The 22,372-nt window shown below is 47.8% G+C and overlaps 1 protein-coding gene and 1 long non-coding RNA gene across 2 annotated transcripts in view; both read right to left on the bottom strand.

The window, feature by feature from the left end:
• Positions 1–17,566, bottom strand: part of LOC144498989 (uncharacterized) — an 87,759-nt gene extending 70,193 nt beyond the window's left edge. The window contains exons 1-2 of the long non-coding RNA XR_013498782.1: positions 17,300–17,566; positions 10,983–11,250 (exon numbers count right to left, since the gene is read on the bottom strand). This is a non-coding gene — a long non-coding RNA (uncharacterized LOC144498989). The remainder of the gene's footprint in view (positions 1–10,982; positions 11,251–17,299) is intronic.
• A 1,286-nt stretch (positions 17,567–18,852) lies between these two features.
• On the bottom strand, positions 18,853–21,373 carry LOC144499033 (potassium voltage-gated channel subfamily A member 1-like). The gene has a single exon (XM_078221086.1). The coding sequence runs from the start codon at positions 21,199–21,201 to the stop codon at positions 19,318–19,320; it is 1,884 nt and encodes a 627-aa protein (XP_078077212.1). The 5' UTR covers positions 21,202–21,373; the 3' UTR covers positions 18,853–19,317.
• Between the last annotated feature and the right edge of the window lie 999 nt (positions 21,374–22,372).

The raw sequence follows: 22,372 nt of genomic DNA, 5'->3' as shown, positions 1-22,372 counted from the left end.
CCCTCAGCGGAAGTGGTGTGCCGTTCCCTGGTGGTGGGATCCTCTGGTCCCACCACTGTCGATGGAAATTCCCATTGAAGGCACCCCACACCACTAGAAACCCGCGGCAGGGGGTGCGTCGCCAGTGGGACCAACATGGTCAGAGAAAACAGAATAACTTTGATACACATTATTCCTGATATATTTTGATGCAGGAACAGATCCCTTTGGCTTCAAAAGCATGTGCAGAAAATGGCCTATACAAATCTCCATGACATCTGCTGTATTCAAATACATTAGTATCAGTGTTCAAATGTTACTCAGCAACAACTTAAAAACACTGCTCATTCATGAAAACAACTACACTTTTTCCCCCTAAATTGCCAAATAAATATTGTATTACAAGATAATTAAATGCAAAAATTAAATTACATGCAAAACTTTATTATCTTGCAATCACATTTATATTGGGTGGGATTTTCCCGTCCCGCCTGCCACGGGAATCGTAGCAGGAGGGACAGAAAATTCGGCGGACCACATAAAGGTCCATTGACCTTGGGAAGGAATTTCCAGTCTTGGGCATGTGCGGCCGGAAAATTCCACCAATGATGTTCATTTAAGTTAATAGATAATGACCAAAATTCACCGACCTTGCCCGTGGTTGGAATTCTCCCGTCCCGCTGCTGTGAATGGAGTTTTGACAGTGCCAAATTCTCCATTCTCGCTGGCAGTGGCGGTGGGGTGAACAATATCGGAGAATTCTGGCCAATATCGACCTAACTCTGCCACCTTGGAAATGTCCCTATGACTTTGTGCTTTTTGACTTAAACTGGTATTTCCCAATATTGCATCAAAAAGTGTATTATTGCGTTGATCTAGATGAACAAGATATAATGCACATGAACAGAGATAAGAAAGTAGTAGATAATCCAAATGGTAGCACAGTGCTAGAACTATTGGTCAGGCATCTTCTTCATTGCAAACACTTTAAGACTTTCAAAGCTTTCTACTTATTGTAATTATCTATCCAGCAGTTACGAGCAATATCGCTGTTCAAACTTATCGTGACATCTATCCAAAGGAAACATTACCTGCAATATTCTTGGACAAAATACTGCAGCTGATTTTATCTCAGTGTGTGTATAAAGCTGCTTTAAAAAACCATCTACGTCGGGGTAGATTCTCCCGTTTTGAGACTGAGGGTGGAATTTTCCCGTCCCGCCCGTCACTGGAATCGTGCGGACCAGGCAAAGGTCTGTTGACCTCAGGTGGGAATTTCCGGCCCTGGGGCGAGCGCGGCTGGAAAATCCCACCCTAAGTGTTCCCGCCAGCGGGAAAGCGGCAGAGTTTTGGGCTTCTGCTGGCAGTGGTGTTCACAAGCCAGCCTGCCTATTCCAATGGGCTAGCCGGTCCCTTTGTGTAACACACGGATTCTCCCACTTCAGCGGCGGCTGATTCGCTGGAGTCGGGAATCACCTGAATGAGGAACAATCAGGAACAGTTTAAAAGCACTCGCTGCAACACCCCATAGTCACATCACCAGGGAAGATGGCCGGAAGGGGACTAGCCCCACGCTTTCTGGATGCGGGCATTGACCAGATGTTGGATGCCATCGAGGTGAGGATGGCACCCTGTTCCCCAGGGCAGGCAGGAGGCTACCTGCTGACGTGGTGGCAGAAGCCTGGGATGTGGTGGCTGAGACTGTCAGCAGTTTGACCCGGAGGACAGCCGTCCAGTGCAGGAAGAAAATTAACAACCTTCTCAGAGCTGTAAAATTCCCATTTGTCCTCCCCAGCATCATTCCCGATCCTAACGCAGCCATGCTACAATAAGCACTTCCGGCCTTCAACCAGCCGGCCTACCAGCACCTCCCTCTGAAACCCCATTCCCCCCCCACCCTCCCCAATGATCCCCATCAGTCTCAGCCTCTCCCCCTGACACCCATCATGATCCCTCACAGACTTGCCCCAGATCCCACACACGGCACTGATGTTAAGCTCCTAAACCCACTCGGCCACCCTCTCAAAATCTCCTATTCCCCTCCGTAAAGGATAATACCGCACTTAACTGGAGGAAGAGAGGGAAGATGGGCAGGGGTGTACCCATGCTGAGGGTCCTTACCCCCTTCGAAGAAAGAGCCTTGGAAATCCCAGGGGAGGGGCAGGAGCGGTCAGTAGCCAACTGCGAGGTCAGGGTGGCCCAAGCAAATGAGTGCAAAGCTCATCCATCCAGATCTTAACTGAGTCTAACATTCCCCATATCACTGAGGCTCCCAAAAGCTAACCCATGTCCTTTCTCTTGCAGGATCACCATCTGACGAGGCTGGGCCATCTGGTGTCGCAACCCTTCGTTCAACCCCTCAACGCACCCGATCATGGCTCCAGGGGTTACACTGAATTTCTTGTCACCTGCATCATCCACCAAATCAGATACACACACCTCGGTGGGAAATGTTAGCGGTCAGGCTTCTGGGGCACTTCTGGTGAGCACCATGCAGTTGCTGCTGCACATTGGGTAGAGATAGGAACTTCCAGGCAAAGTAAAAGTTTATTTATTAGTCACAAGTATGTTTACATTAACACTGCAGTGAAGTTACTGTGAAAATCCCCCAAGTCACCACACTCCGGCACCTGTTCGGGTATACTGAGGGAGAATTTTAGCATGGCCAATCAACTTAAGTCGCACAATTTGGACTGTGGGGGGAAACCGGAGCACCCGGAGGAAACCCACGCAGACACGGGGAGAATGTGCAAACTCCACACTGACAGTGACCCAAGTCGGGAATCGAACCCGGGTCCCTGGTGCTGTGAGGCAGCAGCACTAACCACTGTGATATTTGGAGAACTGTTGGATCCCAGGAACCAGCCGCCCTGAAGGCAGATGTTGATTCTCTGGGAAAGTTCATCCCAGCACCGCTACAGATGCAGAAGCAAGGCCTTGCTTATCAGGAGGGGGTATCCGGAACTTTCCTGTGACTGGAAGGCCGTCTGGAGGATTCCACCAGGCTTCTGTCACAGGAGATGGTGCCGACAATGCGTGTAACCGAGGCCATCGCTGCAAGGGTGGTGACCTCAGTGGAGAGCCTGGGGCAAATATATCCAAGCAATGTCCAACAATGTCCAAGTCCTGGCTCACTCTGTGCTGTCCACTGCCGAGGCCCAAGACAGCATGTCCAGTATTCTTACTGGCAAAGGTCCAGGGGGACATTGCAGCAGCGCTCCAGAGCTTCGCCCAGTCGCACTGGACAATGGCTGAGGGCAAAGGCCACATCAGACCATAGAGGGCCTTCAGGACTGGCATCGCCAGATGACACTGAGGTAAGTGCTTTTCACTCCAGCTGCCCCTCCATCCCATGGAATGACCTTGGGCCACCTGGCACCTCGAGGAAGGAGGAAGCACTGGAGCACATCCTGGGGCTTTCCACCAGGGAGCTCTTGGCAATCTCTAGCCCTTCTGAGTCCTCCCCTCCTGTCACTGGTGCATGGGATTCAGGAGGAACATGGTGACACGGCACCACCAGTGACACCCGAAGTTGGGCCAGGCCCCTCCCAGTCGAGGCCCGTCAAAGGTCACCCACCAAGTGCATCCACAGGCTGCAGGGCGTGGAAGGCAGCAAGCTGCCTCCACTTCCGATGTGCAGTCTGGAGAACACGAAGAAGGAGCGGGAAACTTCAAAACGTTAAGAAGTTGCAGGAGCACCGAGTAAACACAGGTGAAATATAGAAGGGTTAATTATAGAGACAGGGCACCGAATGTACACTTTCACCATTAAAACATGCTTCATCTTAAGCCTGAGTACCTTTCACTTTGAGCTTTAGCCTCATCAGTGGGGGATGGTGGGATGGGGCGGACGACTTTTCTGTTCCCAGCGCAGCACTCAGTCTCACAGATCCTACAGGCTCCGGTAGAAGGCCGTGTGAGCCAGAGTGAGACATGTCAGTTCACAGCTGTACCACTCTCTCTGCAGGAATCTCTCACCCTCGACCACAATCTCTGTGACCATCTCTAAGCTGTATTGCAGAGCCCCGCTAGACCAGTCCAGACATCTGAACTGCATCTTTAGAAGACCTATGCACCGTTCGATAACACTGCTAGTGACAGAGTCACCTCATTGGAATCGTCCTTCACCTCAGTCTGTGGTCTCCACACTGGCGTCATTAGCCACAACCTCAATGGGTAACCCTTGTCCCTCACTGGTCAACCCCTCGTTTCTACATGAGGACAGGACTGTGCCAGATTGAGAGAGGTTAATAGGTATGCAGGGGTCCAGATGTCCTCAGTGCATGGTTCCCATGGAGCCAGAATGTTAGAGATGAGATCGGATATGGAGGGGAACCAACTCTGTTGAGAAACAGGTGCTTGAAACTGATATGGATCGGGTTACCTGCAACACTTCAAAGTGTCAATGGAAGCAGTCTGCCAAGACCTCCCGGACCCGGGGGAACCCCCTTACTGAGGTCACTCCCTTCCCTCCAAGTCGAACCCCAGTTGCCCTGTTGAGTCGGACATGCCCCCCTAGACAAGACAAAAAAAGTTTTAAAATGAACACTTTTCTCCTAGCTCCCACTCGGATGCCTTGCCACCAGGTCCCCACTTTTCAAACTTAGCACCAAACTATGCATCTTCCGGTAGCGAGGATGGGTGAATATCACATAGACGCTGCATCTGGGATCAGTTACGCTAATGACATTCAAATGAAGATATTTGCATAATTATAGGGTCGCACCCACTCTGGGCAGGAAACCCAGTCAGGGCCGACGGGGCTGGTGAGACCCGAGAACCCTCGCACCCATCGGGAATTCCGATTTTTGGCCGACACCCATTCACCGGGGCATCAGGATTCCCACAAGCCATCCGAGGAGGTCAGAGAATTGGGCCCAACATTCTTGTTATTTCTACCAATCCAAGCATAAAAAACAACACTTCTAACAACACTGCTACATAGAACCTTCTCCCATCTTGTTACATCTCATCAACTGTTGAAACTACTATGTAAATTTAAAGCGCATGGGATTGCAGGTAATGTCTTGAGATGGATAAAAAGCTGGTTAGCAGATAGGAAGCAACGAGTTGGCGTAAATGGGTCTTTTTCTCATTGGAGGCAGTGACTAATGGGGTACAGCAGGGATCTGTGCCAGGACCCCAACTGTTCACAATATATATTAATGATTTGGAAGAGGGAACTAAATGTATTACCTCCAAATTTGCAGATTATATAAAGTTGGATGGGAGGGTGAGCTGTGAGGAGGATGCAGAGATGCTTCAATGTGATTTGGACAGGCTGAGTGTGTGGACATAAGCATGGCATATAATGTGGATAAATGTGAGGTTATCCACTTTGGTAGCAATAATAGAAAGACAGATAATTACTTGAATGGGTGTAAATTGAGAGAGATGGATACTCAGTAAGACCTTGGTGTCCTCATGCATCAGTCACAGATAGTAAGCGCGCAGGTACAGCAGGCAGTAAAGAAGGAAAATGGTATGTTGGCCTTCATAGCGAGAGAATTTGAGTAGAGAAATAGGGATGTTTTACTGCAGTTGTCTAGGGCATTGGTGAGGTCACACATGGACTATTGTGTGCAGTTTTGGTGTCCTCATCTGAGGAAGGATGTCCTTGCTATCGAGGAAGTACAGCAAAGCTTTACCAGGCTGATTGTTGGGATGACATGTCTGTCATGTGAGGAGAGACTAAATCTGTTAAGATTATATTCACTGGAGTTTAAAGTAAAGTTGCTTTAACGTTTATTTATTAGTCACAAGTTACATTAACACTGCAATGAAGTTACTGTGAAGTGTTTAGAAGAGTGAAAGGGGATCTCATAGTAACTTATAAAACTCTAACAGGGTTAGACGGGCTAGGTTCAGAAAGAATGTTGTCGATGGTGGGGGAGTCCAGAACTAGGGGTCATAGTTTGAGGATAAGGGGTAAACCTTTTAGAACTGAGGTGAGGAGAAATTTCTTTACCCAGAGGGCGGTGAATGTGTGGAATTCACTCCCACAGAAAGTAGCTGAGGCCATAATGTTGTCTGATTTCAGGAAGAAATTAGATATAGCTCTTGGGGCTAAAGGGACCAAGGGACATGGGAGGAAGGTGGGATCAGGGTATTGAATTCTTTGAGTAGCCATGGTTTGAAGGGATGAATGACCTAGTCCTGCTTCGAGTTTCCATGTTTCTACGAAACTGGTGCTGAATCAAATGTGAAGTTACTGGGGTGGAATTCTCCCGTGCCCCCGCTTCTCAGATCAAGGCTGGGTTGGTGGGGAGGGGGTAGAAAGGAAAAGGTGGGAGGCCCAAAGGTCAGTTTTCACTCTGGAATTTCCGATGCTGCACGTGATGACAGATCGGGAATCCTGCTGGAGGCCCGCTGATGGGACACAGATGAAGGTTCGACCAGAATCTTCATCCACCCCCAATTCCCCACTGCGTCAACAGGAAAACACTTCGGTCCAGAACACGTATGGACCAACATGGCGTGCAGAAGTCGGGGTCTACTTGAAGAAGGCCTGAGGCTGCCTCCAGAGTTCAGGATGGAGACCGCCAGTGACCCTGGACCCGGGATCAGAACAGTGGCGGGGGGGTGGAGGGGATGGAAGGTATGGCTTTGTTTCCCACTGCCCTCGGCAGCAGGAAACATGCTCCGTCCCCAATCCCACCACATGACCTAGCCCCAGATGGAAGAATTTAACATCTGTCTTTGTTTTACACATAATCAGTTTGCAATATGCAAAATAAAAAAAAAGGCAGCAGCTGGATGTTAAAAAGTTTACTAGAGGATCTGATTTCTTCCCTGTGCTTATATAAAGCACCAGCTAATGGCTGATTACAGTCATCTTAACTATTTAAAGTTTAACAAAAGTTCAAGAGCATCTTCTTCCAAAAGAAAAACATTTGGCAAAATCCTAAACACATCAGAGCTTTGAAAAATGCTTATGTGAACTTAAAATGATAAATTATGCCCAGGGCCATTTATATCTGAAAAGTAGTTTGCTCTTCTACCCGTATTTCTTTTACATTATATGTCAGTAGGAGCTGGTCGATCCAAGTGTATAAACAAAGAATGATCATGCAAATTATGAGTCTATCCAGTGATTTTTTCTAAAGTAGCATTGCACTGGGAGTTTGGTTCACTGTTTTTGAAACTAGAACATAAAGTCACTTGTGGAAAAATTTATATTACAGCGTGAGATAAAAAGAATTCACAGAATCCCTACAATGCAGAGGGAGGCCATTTGGCCCTACACGCCTGCACTGACTCTCCGAAAGAGCATCTTACCCAGGCCCAACCTCCTGCCCTATCCCCATGACCCCCCCCCCATGCATTTAGCATGGTTAACCTACCAAACCTACACATCTTTGGACTGTGGGAGGAAACTAGAGCACCCAAAGGAAACCCAGACAGACACGGGGAGAACGTGCAAACTCCACACAGACAGTCAGCCAACCTAACCTGGGTCACTGGCAGTAGTGTTAACTGCTGAGCCACTGTGCCGCTTTGGAATATATGTTGGAACCATCTAAAGTGCTACATAACTGCAAGCTTTTTCTGCCGGTCCTCTAAGGAAAGGGAAACATGGATTTGAATTTTTCAATTTTGGCAAGATAAAGTATGCCATTTTCAAAAAATTTTTTATTTAGAAGAATTAATGAACTCAAATTACCTTAAATGATTTTCAGGTGCACATATGTGCAAATAGACCAGCTCTTAAAAATTAGAAGTGTAAAAGTGAATCAATAAATACATTTGTGGAAGAATAAGAACTGAGAAACATATGGCGACACGTGTACGGTATATCTCATTATTGACCCAACGGAATCTTGCCAGGGTGGCGAAGTTAACTTTCTTATTTTTGATAAGCATAATCTGTCCACAACTTTATATATTCCCCTGCTCTCACAAACAAGGCATCCAACACTTTCTTGGTGCAATGATGGGCCATACACAGCGAGATATACCACTAATACAGGTAGCACGGTGGCACAGTGGTTAACACTGTTGCCTCATAGCTCTAAGGACCCAGATTCAATTCCAGCCTGGAGTGTCTGTCCGTGTGGAGTTTGCAGTTTTCCCCTGTGTCTGCATGGGTTTCCTCCGGGTGCTCCGGTTTCCTCCCAAACTCAAAAGATGTCAGAGAGACGGTGCAGACTCGCTGGGCTGAATGGCCTCCTCCGCACTGTAGGGATTCTAAGATTCTAGGAATATCCCTAGCTGCTGCCAGGCAGAAACAATGGTCAGAATTTTCCAGACCCCACGCTGGGCTTTCCCACAGCGGAGGCAGAGTTGGCTCGCCATTGGCTGCCAGTGGGATCTTCCGGTCCCACCGAAGTCAAATGCATTTTGCATGGCATGCTCGTCCCGCCTCCAGAGAACCCTCAGAGTTGGGGTGGGGGGGCCAACTTTGGTCGGGCTGGAAAATCCTGCTGATGGGAAGAGCTGGAAAATCCCACCCAATATTTTCTGCGACTGCTCTTTGCTGTTCATAGAATCATAGAATCCCTGCAGTGCAGTGCAGGATTATATAATTACATTCCACTGCTTCCTCATTATCAGATTGCTTCTCTTGCAGGAGCCAGTTTTCTCCAGTTATGCACTTGGAAGTCTGAAGCCATGTCTTTGACCCTCAGCACACCTGAATCTTGACCACTGATTCTTCTTCCCCTTGCCAGACGTTGTCTCAAGTTCAATCAGACTGTTTGCAACTCCATGATCCTATGTGGCTCTGATCAGAACGCTTGATTCCATATCCTCGCCATCATGAAGGCTTTTTCTACCTCTGTTGCATCGCTTACCTCTGTCCCTGTCCACTGACTGCTGAAATCCTCATCCATGCCTTTGCAATCGAGGACTTGACGATTTCAGAAGTGGTCAGCCTCCTAGCCACTATTTTCCATGAACCTCAGCTCACCCAAATCTGTGCTGCCAACATCCTTTCCTACACCCAAGTCTCACTCACCCATCACCCCTTTGCTTGACCGATGCTGAATTTCTTCCCTAGATACGCACCAGCACTACTCGCAACTATAGGCAAACAAGTGGAGGATTGCACAAAATGCAGCACTTGTGTCTGTCTGTTCCATGGTAATTAGACCCAATCTCTTCAAACTCCAGTGGGGTCAGGATTGGAGGTCAACACCAGATGCAATCCTGGTATAAATGTCCTAATCCGATCCATGGATTTGTTATATACAAAATACACAAATTTAGAACACTCGCAACAACTAAGCAACAGTTATGGATATATATTAGTGCATATGCAGTAGTTTTACAAGTTGCATTTACAGGTTTAATTCTCTGGCCATGGTCCTTGCTCAGTAACCAAACTAACCTTTGCAACTGGGTGGTAATATCAGCCTCCAGGATTTCAAACAGCAGCAGTGAAGGCTGGTACCAACATTGGGAGCCAACGGGTATTTGTTATTAATTTAATTTTGTCTGTGAAGACATGAGTTAAGTTAGCTCATAAAGGTTTTTATGTTTTCAGAGACTAATAAGCCATTTAATTTATCCTGAGTGCCTTTGACAGCATGAATACCATTGGAGGCACTTCCATAGTTTAAGTGGAGCATCAGTCAGACTGCGAAAAGTTTTGTGGGGTGACGTAATGGTCGAGTTTACACCCCATAAACGGAGGAGACCTTACTTCCCGAATCTAGTTAGACTCAAACTCAGATTCGAGATGATACAATATATTGGGGTAATTTTTAATAACCCGAATGCAGAAGTAGTTGGCGGGACAGCAAGTCCGTGATGCTGTGTGAGGTCAACAGCGTGGGTTCAATTCCCGTACCGACTGAGATGTGGTGACCCTCAGGTTAAATCACCACCAGTCACCTCTCCCCCTCAAACGGGGAGAGCAGCCTATGGTCATTTGAGACTATGGTGACTTTACCTTCACCAGAACTGTAAAATTGCAGCAATGATAAAAGATTGGATAGACTGGGGTTGTTCTCCTTGGAACAGAGGAGGCCCAGTGGACATTTGATGGAGTTTCTTCGGGTTTTAGTTCAGTCGGGCAGCATGGTCAGTGCAGGCTTGGAGGGCCAAAGAGCCTGTTCCTGTGTTGTAATTTTCTTTGTTCTTTGTGATGTACAAAATTGAAAGGAGTCTGGACAGAGTGGATGGGAGGGACCTATTTACCTTAGCAGAGAGGTCAGTGGCTCGGGAGCTAGATTTAGTGATTTGTAGAAGGATTAGAGGGGTGAAGAAGAAATACTTTTCACCTGGTGGGTGATAAGATTCCGCATCTAACTCCTGAATGAAAGGCAAAGGCAGAAAACCTCATCCCATTGAAAAGGTGTCTGGATGGGCACCTGAAATGCGGTAAGCTTCAGGGCTACAGACCAAATGCCTGAAAGTGGGATTAGACTGGGTAGTTCGATTCTTTTCAGCCGGTGCAGACACGATTGGCCAAGTGGCCTCCTACAGTGCCGTAAACTTTCTATGATTCTAAATTAATATGCCATCTTGTAACAGAAACAAATCAACTCAATCATAGTGCAGAGGTTCTTCCAATAAAATTACTTTCTTTCTCATCTCTCCATACTTGTGAAATTCAGTTCTGAGGCATAGGCTGTTCAGTCGTGTAACCAAGTATACTTTCTATATAAGCATGTCGGTGCTGGATTTACAGAAAATTGACCCGTTTTGTTGTACGCATTTGTCCATCGAGATTATTCTGTCTATTTTGCTAATTTTCTGATTTGCTAGATTATCTTTTAAGTTGAATTGCCAGTAAAATCTTTTGTTGTTTGAAATAGACGTAACATAAAAGCACGCAACATGAAAATCTCTTGCTCTCTGTAGCTCTGAGTTGTAATTTATCACTCTGATAGATGTAGTCATCTTACTAAATGGTACAGTAAAAGTTTTAGCACAAAAGCACAAATAAATATGCATCTACAAATCTCTGCTTGTAGCCAGATACGGGGTTGCCAGTTCCAAGTTCAGACATGAGAACCGCTAAGAATAGCATGACAAGACAGTAAAGCAAGTGTCCTTACCTTGGTTCCTATAGAATCCATTCGTAGCACTATCCAGTTGGATGCTCGTTGATGTTTGTTCTTGCAATTTTGTCTTCTATCCCTTCAGTTTTCTTATTAAGACATTGATTAGAATCCATCACATATTTTTTTTTAATGTTAATTGTTTTTTTCAAAGTGATGCAGCAAAGTCTGACATCTGAAGTCCAAGGAATGGCTATGAACCTTCTGGAGTCACATTGGCATGTTTGAATATTGTATGTGCGCACAATGCCTACTGTCTTGTTCACTGTGAACAAAGTGAAAGACCACAATGAAATAAATATTCTTCAAAACAATTACAGCTACTTCAGCAGTTTCACAGTTTACTGTACAAAATATATTGCAATAGTGCATGGTCACCAACAAAATTGAGATTGATAAGACAATGACATTGGAGCGAAATACTAAAAATATTTGATTCTTATCTTGTGCACAGGGGTCTCGCATCGTTTCTAACTTTTGTGGCAATATACATTAAAGGAAATGTACGAGGCAAGTTTTTTACACAGAGGGTGGTGGTGCCTGGAACTCGCTGCCAGGGGAGGTAGTGGAAGCAGATACGATAGTGACTTTTAAGGGGTGTCTTGACAAATATATGAATAGGATGGGAATGGAGGGATATGGTCCCTGGAAGGGTAGGGGGTTTTAATTCAGTCAGGCAGCATGGTCAGTGCAGGCTTGGAGGGCTGAAGGGCCTGTTCCTGTGCTGTAATTTTCTTTGTTCTTCAACTGAGAAACTATGGTAAAGAGCAAATTTAATTGAACAGTGTAAATACAGGAGTAACTTTTCATTGCAGCTTTCAATGCTGAAAGTGGAGCTAAGAGTTGGTATGGATCAGAGATCAGACAAAATCACCCTCCAATTCTCCAACTTCTTAGTGCAACTTTAAGCTCCAGCAATGCATTTCATTAAAAAGCTGGCAATGGTGCCTCACAAAATAACCCCTAACATCAGTCAGAAAGAAGGAATTAGGGAGCAACACAGCAGCTGATGGGGTTTAAATTTAATTAATAAATTCTGGAATTTCCAGCTTGTCTCTCTAGCCATGAAACCATCATCGATTGTCACAAAAACCCCTGCCATCCTCGGTTATATGTGACTCCAGGTCCACTAAAATGTGGTTGACTCTGAAATAGCTTAGCAAGCCATTGAGCTCAAGGGAAATTAAGGACAAGCAATGAATGGTGGTCTTGCCAGTGATGCCCACATCCCATGAGAGAATAATAGGAAACAAAAGTAGCTTCCCCTGATATAAGAGCAGTAATTAAGTCTTGGACAGACCTAGTCTTTATTGGAAGTTAAATCTTATTGATGGGAAATATTATGGGTAAGAAATAAAATTAAGCTTAATGGAGGCATTATCAGCAAAGGAACATATTTAGCTATTTCATTTTCGGTCAAAGAAGAAATGGAAACTCAGGATTACACATATCAAAAATTAGTTTGACTTGTGGTCCATGTGAATAAACTCTTTGGCACAATGACCCCAAACTTTACGCGCACACACCATAAATGGTGCAGAGGTGAGATTGAGTAGGATTTGGTGTCAGCCAAGTTGCATAGAATTCCTGTCCCTTTCTCTCTCTTTTCAGGAAGTCTGACCATGATCTCTTCATGTGAATATTGAGGCTCTGGGCAAGTGAGCAAAATAAGTCACACAACATGCCTTCCTCCATTTGTGCCCTGTGTTCAAAGGGTTCAGGAGGATTCCTGGCACCCAGCACTCTCCAGAGGGAGGATAAAATTTAGAAAGCCACTTTCAGCAATACAAAGCCCACAACTGCATTTCAAAAATGGCAAAACCAGTAAGTGCTCAATTTAATCCATATTTTTAGTTCTGCTGCCATAGCTGTGTGGGTCATAGAATCATAGAGGTTTACAGCATGGAAACAATCCCTTTGCCCCAACTTGTCCATGCCGCCCTTTTTTTGTAACCACTAAGCTAGTCCCCATTGCCCACATTTGGCCCATATTCCTCTATACCCATCCATGTAACTGTCTAAATGCTTTTTAAAAGACAAAATTGTACCCGCCTCTATTACTACCTCTGGCAGATTCTTCCAGACACTCACCACCCTCTGTGTGAAAAAATTGCCCCTCTGGACCCTTTTGTATCTCTCCCCTCTCAGCTTAAACCTATGTCCTCTAGTTTTAGACTCCCCTACCTTTACGCTGCAGGAAAGTGTAACAATGAAATCAATTACCCCACTCGACTGTAGACACATCTGGAACATTGCTGAAATGCTGCTTCCTATTGGCCAGTTATAATATTGCAATCTTTTATTAAAACATGGACATTCCAGTTGTGCTTAAGATGGTACACAAACACACCAATGAGCAAATGTCTGATTCACAGGAAAGTTTGCTCGGAGACGAGATGGTGCTGGGAAATTGGTTAAACCAGCTGGTCGTGGGAAATGACACACCCATCCCCCCCCCCCCCCCCCGTTCTCACCCCATATCAGGATGAAAATTCTGCCCCAGGTTTCCACCAAAGTTTCCAGACAAAGTTTCCACCCCACCTCCTGAAAAAAAGATTCCCCAAGATTGAAACTCGAATATTGTCATTGCTGAAGTAAGAACAGGTAAAGTATGTTGCAGTAATTCAACCACTGCTTTGAGAGAAGACACGAGTTAATGATCAGAAGTGTTTGATCTTCAGGGAATTCATAACTGTTCAGTGTAATCATCAGTAATTGCGTAGCCAGGACTGAATGACGAACCTATGGAAGAATTTTATACTCTCCTGTCGGTGGGTTTGCAGGCGAGGCTGCCTGTGAAATCCTTTGCATTGTCTTCCAACTGTTCTCCTCCCTACCCTGATAATTTTACTGCCAGGCCTAGGCCAGCCCACATTCCCTTTCCTCAATTAAGGCCCTTAAGTGGCCAATTAATGACCATTTGAGGGCCATTTCCCCCCCCCCCCCGCCATTCTCAATGTTCAGGCTGGTAGGAGAAGTTCAGGGGCAGAAGGAGGTCTGGAAAGTGATGTGAATGGGAAAGGGAACGGGTGCCTCGATAAACAGCCTTTCAACTTTGGGCATCCAATCACCACCCCTCACGCTCCCTCCAACCCCTCACCATACCTGCTGGCCTCTCCAACACTTTTCCATGGGCCTCCATGGCCCTTCTTTTCCATGGCCCTTCTTGCCTTGAGGCCCCCAAACTTATCTGATCCTGCACTCCAAGGAGTTATAGACATTGTTGACTGCTTGCAGTCCCAGTCTTCTCCAATTCAGCAGCTTCGAGCACAGCTGGGACCAGAGAGTTGCTGGCACTCTGGTGGGACATCTTCCTGGGGGTGGGGCGGAATTCCCATTTCTACCCAACTGACTGTGGGGCAGCCAGTACTGGCAGCAATGCATTTGCCACCGACTCCTTGGGTGGCTGATCGACGAACCCACCAGTCGGGAAAAATTGTGTTAGATATGAAGATAGCAGTCCCATGAAACCTGGGGCAGAATTTTCATCCTGATATGGGGTGAGAACGGAGGGGGATGGGTGTGTCATTTCACACGACCAGCTGGTCTACCAATTTCCCAGCACCATCTCATCTCCGAGCAAACTTTCCTGAAGCAGGATCGGGGATGGTAGGGTTAGCCACGCGCAAGTGACAAGTAACAATTCAGTAAGCTAAAAGGCCAATTAAGGCAGGTTAACCCACAGTGTGGGTTGGCAACATTATTGGTAGGTTTTGAGACTCCCTCCCAATCTACCTGATCACATCTGTGGTACAGGTTGCATCTCTGTGGTACCGTAGTTTCCTGGTAGCTGTGGCCATTTTTAATTCATTTGTTTTTAAATTGTCGGGAGGGCACTTTAAGAGTGGAGGCACCCTCTTTCTCCCTCATATACAGGGCGGCACGGTAGCACAGTGGTTAGCACTGCTGCTTCACAGCTCCAGGGTCCCGGGTTCGATTCCCGGCTCGGGTCACTGTCTGTGTGGAGTTTGCACATTCTCCTCGTGTTTGCGTGGGTTTCCTCCGGGTGCTCCGGTTTCCTCCCACAGTCCAAAGATGTGCGGGTTAGGTTGATTGGCCAGGTTAAAATTGCCCACGAGATGTGTAGGTTAGAGGGATGAGCGGGTAAATATGTGAGGGTAGGGCCTGGGTGGGATTGTGGTCGGGGCAGACTCGATGGGCCGAATGGCCTCCTTCTGCACTGTAGGGTTTCTATGATTCTATGATACAATTCAGTCTGTTCCAGCCCGCCAGCCTACCCGCTGTTAATCAGATGACGAGCGTGCCCTCTGACCATTTAACTGGCCAATTTAGGGAGAAAATAAACACACAGGAGATCCCATTGACATTGGAGTCCTGATTCAAAACCTGAAATTCTGCCCGCGTTAGATGAATGGAAGTTAGAGGTGTGCCAATAACAGCAGCACACATACAACAATTTGAGAGAAAGCTAAGTAGCCATATGCAGGTCCTTAGGAGCATGCCATTTTTTCAGCACGGTGACACAGTGGTTAGCGCTGCTGCCTCACAGTGCCAAGGATCTGGGTTAGATACCCGGCTTAGGTCACTGTTTGTGCGGAGTCTGCACGTTCTCCCCGTGTCTGCATGGGTTTCCTCCGGGTACTCCAGTTTCCTCCCACAGTCCAAAAGACGTGCATTCATAGAATCCCTACAGTGCAGGAGGCCATTTGGCCCATCGAGTCTGCACTGACCACAATCCCACCCAGACCCTATTCCTGTTACCCCACATATTTACCTGCTAATCACCCGACACGAGGGTCAAGTTACCATGGCCAATCAACCTAACCTGCACATCTTTGGACTGTGGGAGGAAACTGGAGCACCCGGAGGAAACCCACGCAGACATGGGGAGAATGTGCAAACTCCACACAGATAGTGACTTGCCATGCTAAATTCTCCCTCAGTGTATCCGAACAAGCACCGGAGTGTGGCGACTCGGGGATTTTCACAGTAACTTCATTGCAGTGTTAATGTAAGCCTACTTGTGACACTAATAAATAAACTGTAAAAACTTTAAAACTTTAATTGCCATACCCTATGAAAGGCAGGTAAGTTACCAAACTAGTCAATGTATAGGTTTTCAGAAACGCTGTTCTAATGTGTGCAATTACCAGCCTTTCTACGTAATCTTTCAAATTACCATGGTTTAAAACTTTGCATGAAGTCTGGAATAGATTAAAGCGTCATACGTTCCAACAACACCATCTAAAAGCACCAGCACCTTAAATTGAATGGCTTTATGCTTTCCCATAGCTCGCAGGTCATGCATTTCACAAGCTTTCTGACCAACAGGATCTGTTTCTAAATGAATTGCAACGTTATATCCAACCAATGGAAGAGAAAAGCACTTCAGCAAAGTTCCAGATGTGGAAGGAGTGTAACAGAAAACAGGAAAATGATTTCCCTCTCACATCTCATGACTTGATGAGTTAAGTTTGCGGTTGTACATTAACTGCAAGTCCAATTTAGATCAGCAACACTGGTTCGCTGTATTGATTTTCTGCTATTCCTATTTATTCTATTGTGGGATAAATCCACTAGCCAGTAGCTCAGTCAACACAAAAAAAGAATCATCTGCTAATTTCTTATTTTCATGTGTACTCCCCGAGTCTCTCAAAATATCTCAGTTTAAACAGATGGATAGATTTGATTAAAACATCATTTGACCACGGGTGGCACAGTGGTTAGCACTACTGCCTCACAGCGCCAGGGACCCAGGTTCAATTCCAGCCTCGGGGTCACTGTTTGTGTGGAGTTTGCACTTTCTCCCCGTGTTTGCGTGGGTTTCCTCCGGGTGCTCCGGTTTCCTCCCACAGCCCGAAAGATGTGCGGGTTAGGTTGATTAGCCATGCTAAATTGCCCCTAAGTGTCAGGGGGATTCGCAGGGTGAATGTGTGGGGTTACGGAAATAGGGCTTGGGTGGGATTGTGGTCGGTACAGAGTCGATGGGCCGAATGGCCTCCTTCTGCACTGTAGGGATTCTATGACCAAATGTGGGAAGCTGCAACCTGGTCGGTTGGCAGGGGAAATGCTGGATATCCTTGGAGTTATTGAGTTGTTAACATGGCAAGAACAATGCAGTCCTGCCTAGCCATCAGCTTCTTGAACCCACTGTACACCGAGGACACGCAAGTCAGGAAATGTCATGGACGGGTCAATTTTCCACTGGCAACACAAAATTTGAAATCTTTGTCCCTTTTGTTCCAAACCCTCCCACTCCACCCCACCTGCACAAAACAAAACCACAATTAATTATCCACTATTCGTCAGCCCAAAGACTCCCATAAGATGAACAGTGAAACCGTTTTCCATACCTTCTAGGTTCACCTGCGAGTGCGTTGCTCCATCACCTGGGACATCTTCCTCCAAACTCCGTGAGACGGTCTACATTTTTCCCACAACACACGCCTTTCAGGGGGAAGGGGGAGGGAGGGGGTCGTTGCTCAATGTGCGCTCACATTTCTTTAAATATTCTTAGGCTCCAGGAAGAAAACGCTTCTGGCCATCCTCCAGTCTATAGGCATACACACGAATTCCCATTTCCTGAACCAGTATCTATGTTCGCAAAGTGCAATTGGATCAATTTTAGTTCGTTTAAACACGGAAACGTAACAATAATTCACTAGTTACTCCCGCTAAACTTTTATCTCTCTTTAACAGAAGTGGGGGGGGGGGGGGGAGGAAGGTCGGTGTTTCCGGCTGAATTTTAGGGTTGATGTTCGAAGCCGCAAGAAAAAAGGGGAAGTTTAACAGAAAGTGCAAGTTGAAGTTTAGCTTTGACCTCGTTGTGTTTTGCTTCGCTCCATTCTCCGGATGATCAGTTCCTGACTTTATTTTGCCAGTGTGGCATTAAGTCGTCCCCGAACGATGACTGTCGAGCGATTGTCTCTGAGACAATCTTCCGCTGTAGTCGGGGGGGGGGGGGGAGGAGGGGGAAGGACTTGAGTTTCCAAAAAAGTTCACAGTTTTCACAGAGAGGCAGAACAAGTGTGCAAAAAAATAATAATAAAGTAAGTTCGTGTAACGGGGGTTTGTTTGTCCCACACTTCAAAGGGTTCAGTTGTCTGGCTGCATTGTTTAAACAGCAGGCGGAATAGGCAAATGTTATCCTTAAATAGTTGAATTCAACTGCAGTCAAACACGGGAGCTCTCTGCATCTGTGACTCGTGTCAAAGTTCGACATGTATGATCCTTGAGAAAGTTTTGAGACAAAATCCGGACTTATCTTGTCAACAGTGCTGTGTAGAAACTGAACTTCGCTCCTTCTAAAGTCTTCCTCTCCCCCTGACAGTCAGTCACACGGCCTTAGATTAATAATAGTTCCTTGCGTCCACATCCTTTGTTGAAGCATCCCACTGAATTTCACGGTATTGTCAAGAACACCTCTAACGGATTCCACCTGTTTCTCAGTAGTTCCTGGTTGGTTGATACTTGATCGATTGAAGTTTTTTAATATAAATTCAGAAACACCTTTTTTAAAAAAAACCCCAGATGTGTCATTTTGGAATATTTAATAGCTGCTGATTGCCAGATTAAGGCAAAATACCTAAATCGACCTGCCGGTAATAAATTACATTTCAATGTTGGCTCTTTAAATAAACTCTGTATTATGATAAGTTAATTGGGAGGAAATGCCAACAGTCTCACTGGGAGTAAAGAAAAACATGGTAGGTTAAATATCCCAAAAGAGAGAGAAATTAGAACCAATTAGAACCATTGGTTGGAACAGTATTCCGGACATCACCCCAACGTAGAAACCAACTTGGCTATCTAAAAATAAGGGCATTATCGATGATATTTTTTTGTTGTATGGATGAATTACTCAGAAAGTGCAGTGCAACAAAAAAAAAATGAATAAGGTTCCCGGTGCAAAATTGGGAAGTCTGTGTACTGCGTTTTAGTCCAAGGAACTGACTCTGCCACACGCACCCTTTGGCTGGCCAGTTAAGCGTAAAAAACAAGTTGTCCAGTCCAGTCCTTGTCTGGAAAGTGGACACAGTGCAAGACTTTCCTAAGCCAAGGGCACGGCCACCGTCTTCCGAACCCCTCCTCTCAGCCGATGTGATTTTCCTTCATGGGGTTATTCACCTCCCCCCTTCCCTTTTTTTTACCTTTTGATTTAAAGGGATGAACTTACTTATCCCGCTATTGTCATGTCACCGCAGTAGTCTCTTGGCTGTTTAAAGCACTGTGCTTGGCCCAGCGCACTCCTGGAGATGGGGGGGGGGGGGGGGGAGGGAGGGAGTGGAGAGGGATGTGGGGGAGAGCGGGGGGGATTGTTTAAAATTAAAATGAGGAACACTAGAAAGTCGGTTCTCCCCCCCAGCCCCCATCACACGTCGGTCTCCACTGCTTTGAGGGGCAGGGAGTTGTGTTTGAGTGTCTCGGTGCCGTTGCCTCTGGATTTCAAGCAGAGGGATTCCTTCAAGCCTTCCTCCACCTCCAGGTAGTCGGACTTGTTGCCCAGGGAGGAAGAGGAGGAGGTGGAGCTGCGGAACTTCTTGAGCAGGTTGGCCGGGAGGTAGGGGCAGCTGGCCGCCGGGGTGACCTGCGACTGCTCCTCGCTCTCCGTCTCCCGGTGGTAGAAGTAGTTGAAGTTGGAGACGATGACGGGCACGGGCAGGGCGATGGTCAGCACCCCGGCGATGGCGCACAGGGAGCCCACGATCTTCCCGCCCACCGTGATGGGCTTCATGTCGCCGTAGCCCACCGTGGTCATGGTGACCACCGCCCACCAGAAGGCGTCCGGGATGCTGGTGAACTGCGACTTGGGGTCGTCCGCCTCGGCGAAGTAGACGGCGCTGGAGAAGAGGATGACCCCGATGAAGAGGAAGAAGATGAGGAGGCCCAGCTCCCGCATGCTGGCCCGCAGGGTGTGGCCCAGGATCTGGAGGCCCTTGGAGTGGCGGGACAGCTTGAAGATGCGGAAGACCCGCACCAGGCGGATGGTGCGCAAGATGGCGAAGGACATGGCCTGCTGCCCGTTGGCCTCCTGGTGGGCCAGCTCGGTGCCCAGGGTGATGAAGTAGGGCAGGATGGAGACGATGTCGATCATGTTCATGATGTCCCTGAAGAAGGCCGCCTTGCTGGGGCAGGCGAAGAAGCGCACCAGCAGCTCGAAGGAGAACCACACGATGCACACCGTCTCCACGATGAAGAAGGGGTCGCTGAAGGTGGCGGCGAGCTGCCCGCCGGAGCCGCCGCGCCGGCTGGAATTGGCGGGCATCCCGTCGGGCGGGAAATCGCGGTCGTCGCGGAACTCGGGCAGGGTCTCCAGGCAGAAGATGACGATGGAGATGAGGATGACGAGCACGGAGACGATGGCGATGCCGCGGGCGGGACTGGAACTCTCCGGGTACTCGAAGAGCAGCCAGACCTGGCGCTTGAACTCATCCTCGGGCAGCGGCTTGTCCGCCTCCTTGACGAAGCCCTCCTCCTCGCGGAACTTCAGCATGGCCTCGTCCCCCAGCTCGTAGAACTTGATCTCCTCGCTGAAGATGTCGAAGGGCACGTTGACGGGGCGCTTGAGGCGCCCGCCGCTCTGGTAATAGTACAAGATCGCGTCGAAACTGGGTCGGTTCCTGTCGAAGAAGTACTCGTTCCTGAGCGGGTCGAAGTAGCACATCCTCCGGCCCGGGTCCCCCAGCAGGGTGTCCGGAAACTGCCCCAGGGTCCTGGCCTGAGTCTCGAACCTCAGGCCGGACACATTGATGACCACCCGCTCGCAGCAGCCGCCGCTTCCGTACTCGCCGCCCTCTCCGTCCCGCGGCGGCTCTCCCGCCGACGACGTCTCGTCTCCGTCCATGCCGCGATGTTGTTGTTGCTGCCGCTGCTGGTGCTGGGGACGGGGATGCCGCCGGCGGCCCTGGCCGTCCTCCCGCTCCGCCTCCCCTTCCTCCTTCTCCGGCCCCGCCGCTGCCTCCCCCCGCTCCGCCTCCTCCTCCTCCTCCTCTTCGTCCGGCGGGAGGCGGGAGCCGCCGTTGCCCGGGCGACGCCGCCCGCTCCGCATCCCGCTGTTGTTGTGATTGTGGGCGGAATCGCGGCCCCCCGCTCCCGCCGCGTGTTGGGTGCTGCTGGCGGCGGCGGCGGCAGCGGCGGCAGCGGCCACGGCGGCGGCGGCCCGGGAGTTGGCCAGCCGTTCCCGCCGCTGGGCGTAGCCGTAAGGCGGGTGGCTGTTGCAGCCGCCGCCCTCCACGCTCACCATCGCCGCCTCCATCTTCCTTTCCCAATGGAGCCAGCCTCCACCAAGGGCAGCGAAACACCTCTCCCTCCGGCTCCTCTGCTCCAATTACCCCCGAGTCCTTCTCTCTCTCTCTCTCTCTCTGGGAGCGGATCAGTAATTTCCAGGACCCCCCATTCACAGGCTCTGCAAACAAAAAGATACAATCAAAAAGTTGCCGCCATATCCATCGCATTGTCACATCAATAGAAACAGCAATGTTCCCACCCAAACATCAACCACTGCCATTCTGACTGGCACCCTCTCCAAATCTTCACTCTTGTGTTCACGCCATACATTGATAAATACATTGATGCAGGAGGGCAACGGAACATCTCCCAACTCATCCCACTGTTACATACACACCAAAGATAAATTATATATCTATCTGATTATTTATATTTATCTGATAATTTATATTATGTATCTGATTTATATGATATATCTCATCATTTATATATTATATCTATCTGATCATTTATATATTATATCCAACTGATGCCTGTCCCTTTCTCCAGCTGATTACTAAGAAACGGAAGGACAGATTTAAGTGTTCAATGTTAAGACTTCTGCAGGAGTGTTGATCAAGGGTAATCTCGTGTGCCTCTCACCACCCCCCCGCCCCCCGGCCTTTGCAATGATGTTGCACCCAGCATTCTGGCCTCAACAGATATCAACCCTCCCTACAGCATCAAAGCAAGCAGCGTGTGTGAGGAGGGGGGGTTGCGATATTTAGACTGCTCACACTACTTACAGCCAATGTGGAGATGCATAAAACTTAACCCGGCAACACCATAAGGCCAGACAGCAAAACAAAATAATAGAGGCAGTCTTAATTGCTGATTAGAAACTAACTAAAGCCAGCGAGGCAAATGTAATGGTGTGTGTGTGTGCGTGTGAAATTGAGGGCACCAACGAGATTGATCAGCCTGTCCATGGCTACAGCAAACGGAGCGGCAATTGCCGACTGTCTCACAACCTCAGTTACAGTCTGTTCCCAAAGGTTTGCTTCATCGACATAGACGAACCGTTTTGCGTCCAACACGTTTGAATCTAATAAAAATATATACCACCTTTCGTACAGGTGGATCAAGACAGGGACAGTGGACCACACAGAGTAAGAAGGCCGACCATACACTTACCACCATTCGCCCTGGATAAACAGAAG

This window comes from Mustelus asterias, chromosome 9 (assembly GCF_964213995.1).
Source record: "Mustelus asterias chromosome 9, sMusAst1.hap1.1, whole genome shotgun sequence".
NCBI lineage: Eukaryota > Metazoa > Chordata > Chondrichthyes > Carcharhiniformes > Triakidae > Mustelus > Mustelus asterias.
Note: the sequence above shows the minus strand (reverse complement) of the source record. Positions and strands in the feature narration are given on the sequence as shown.

Coding starts and splice junctions, on each gene's coding strand:
- LOC144499033 (XM_078221086.1), bottom strand. CDS start 21,201: ATGGAGGCGGCGATGGTGAGCGTGGAGGGCGGCGGCTGCAACAGCCAC.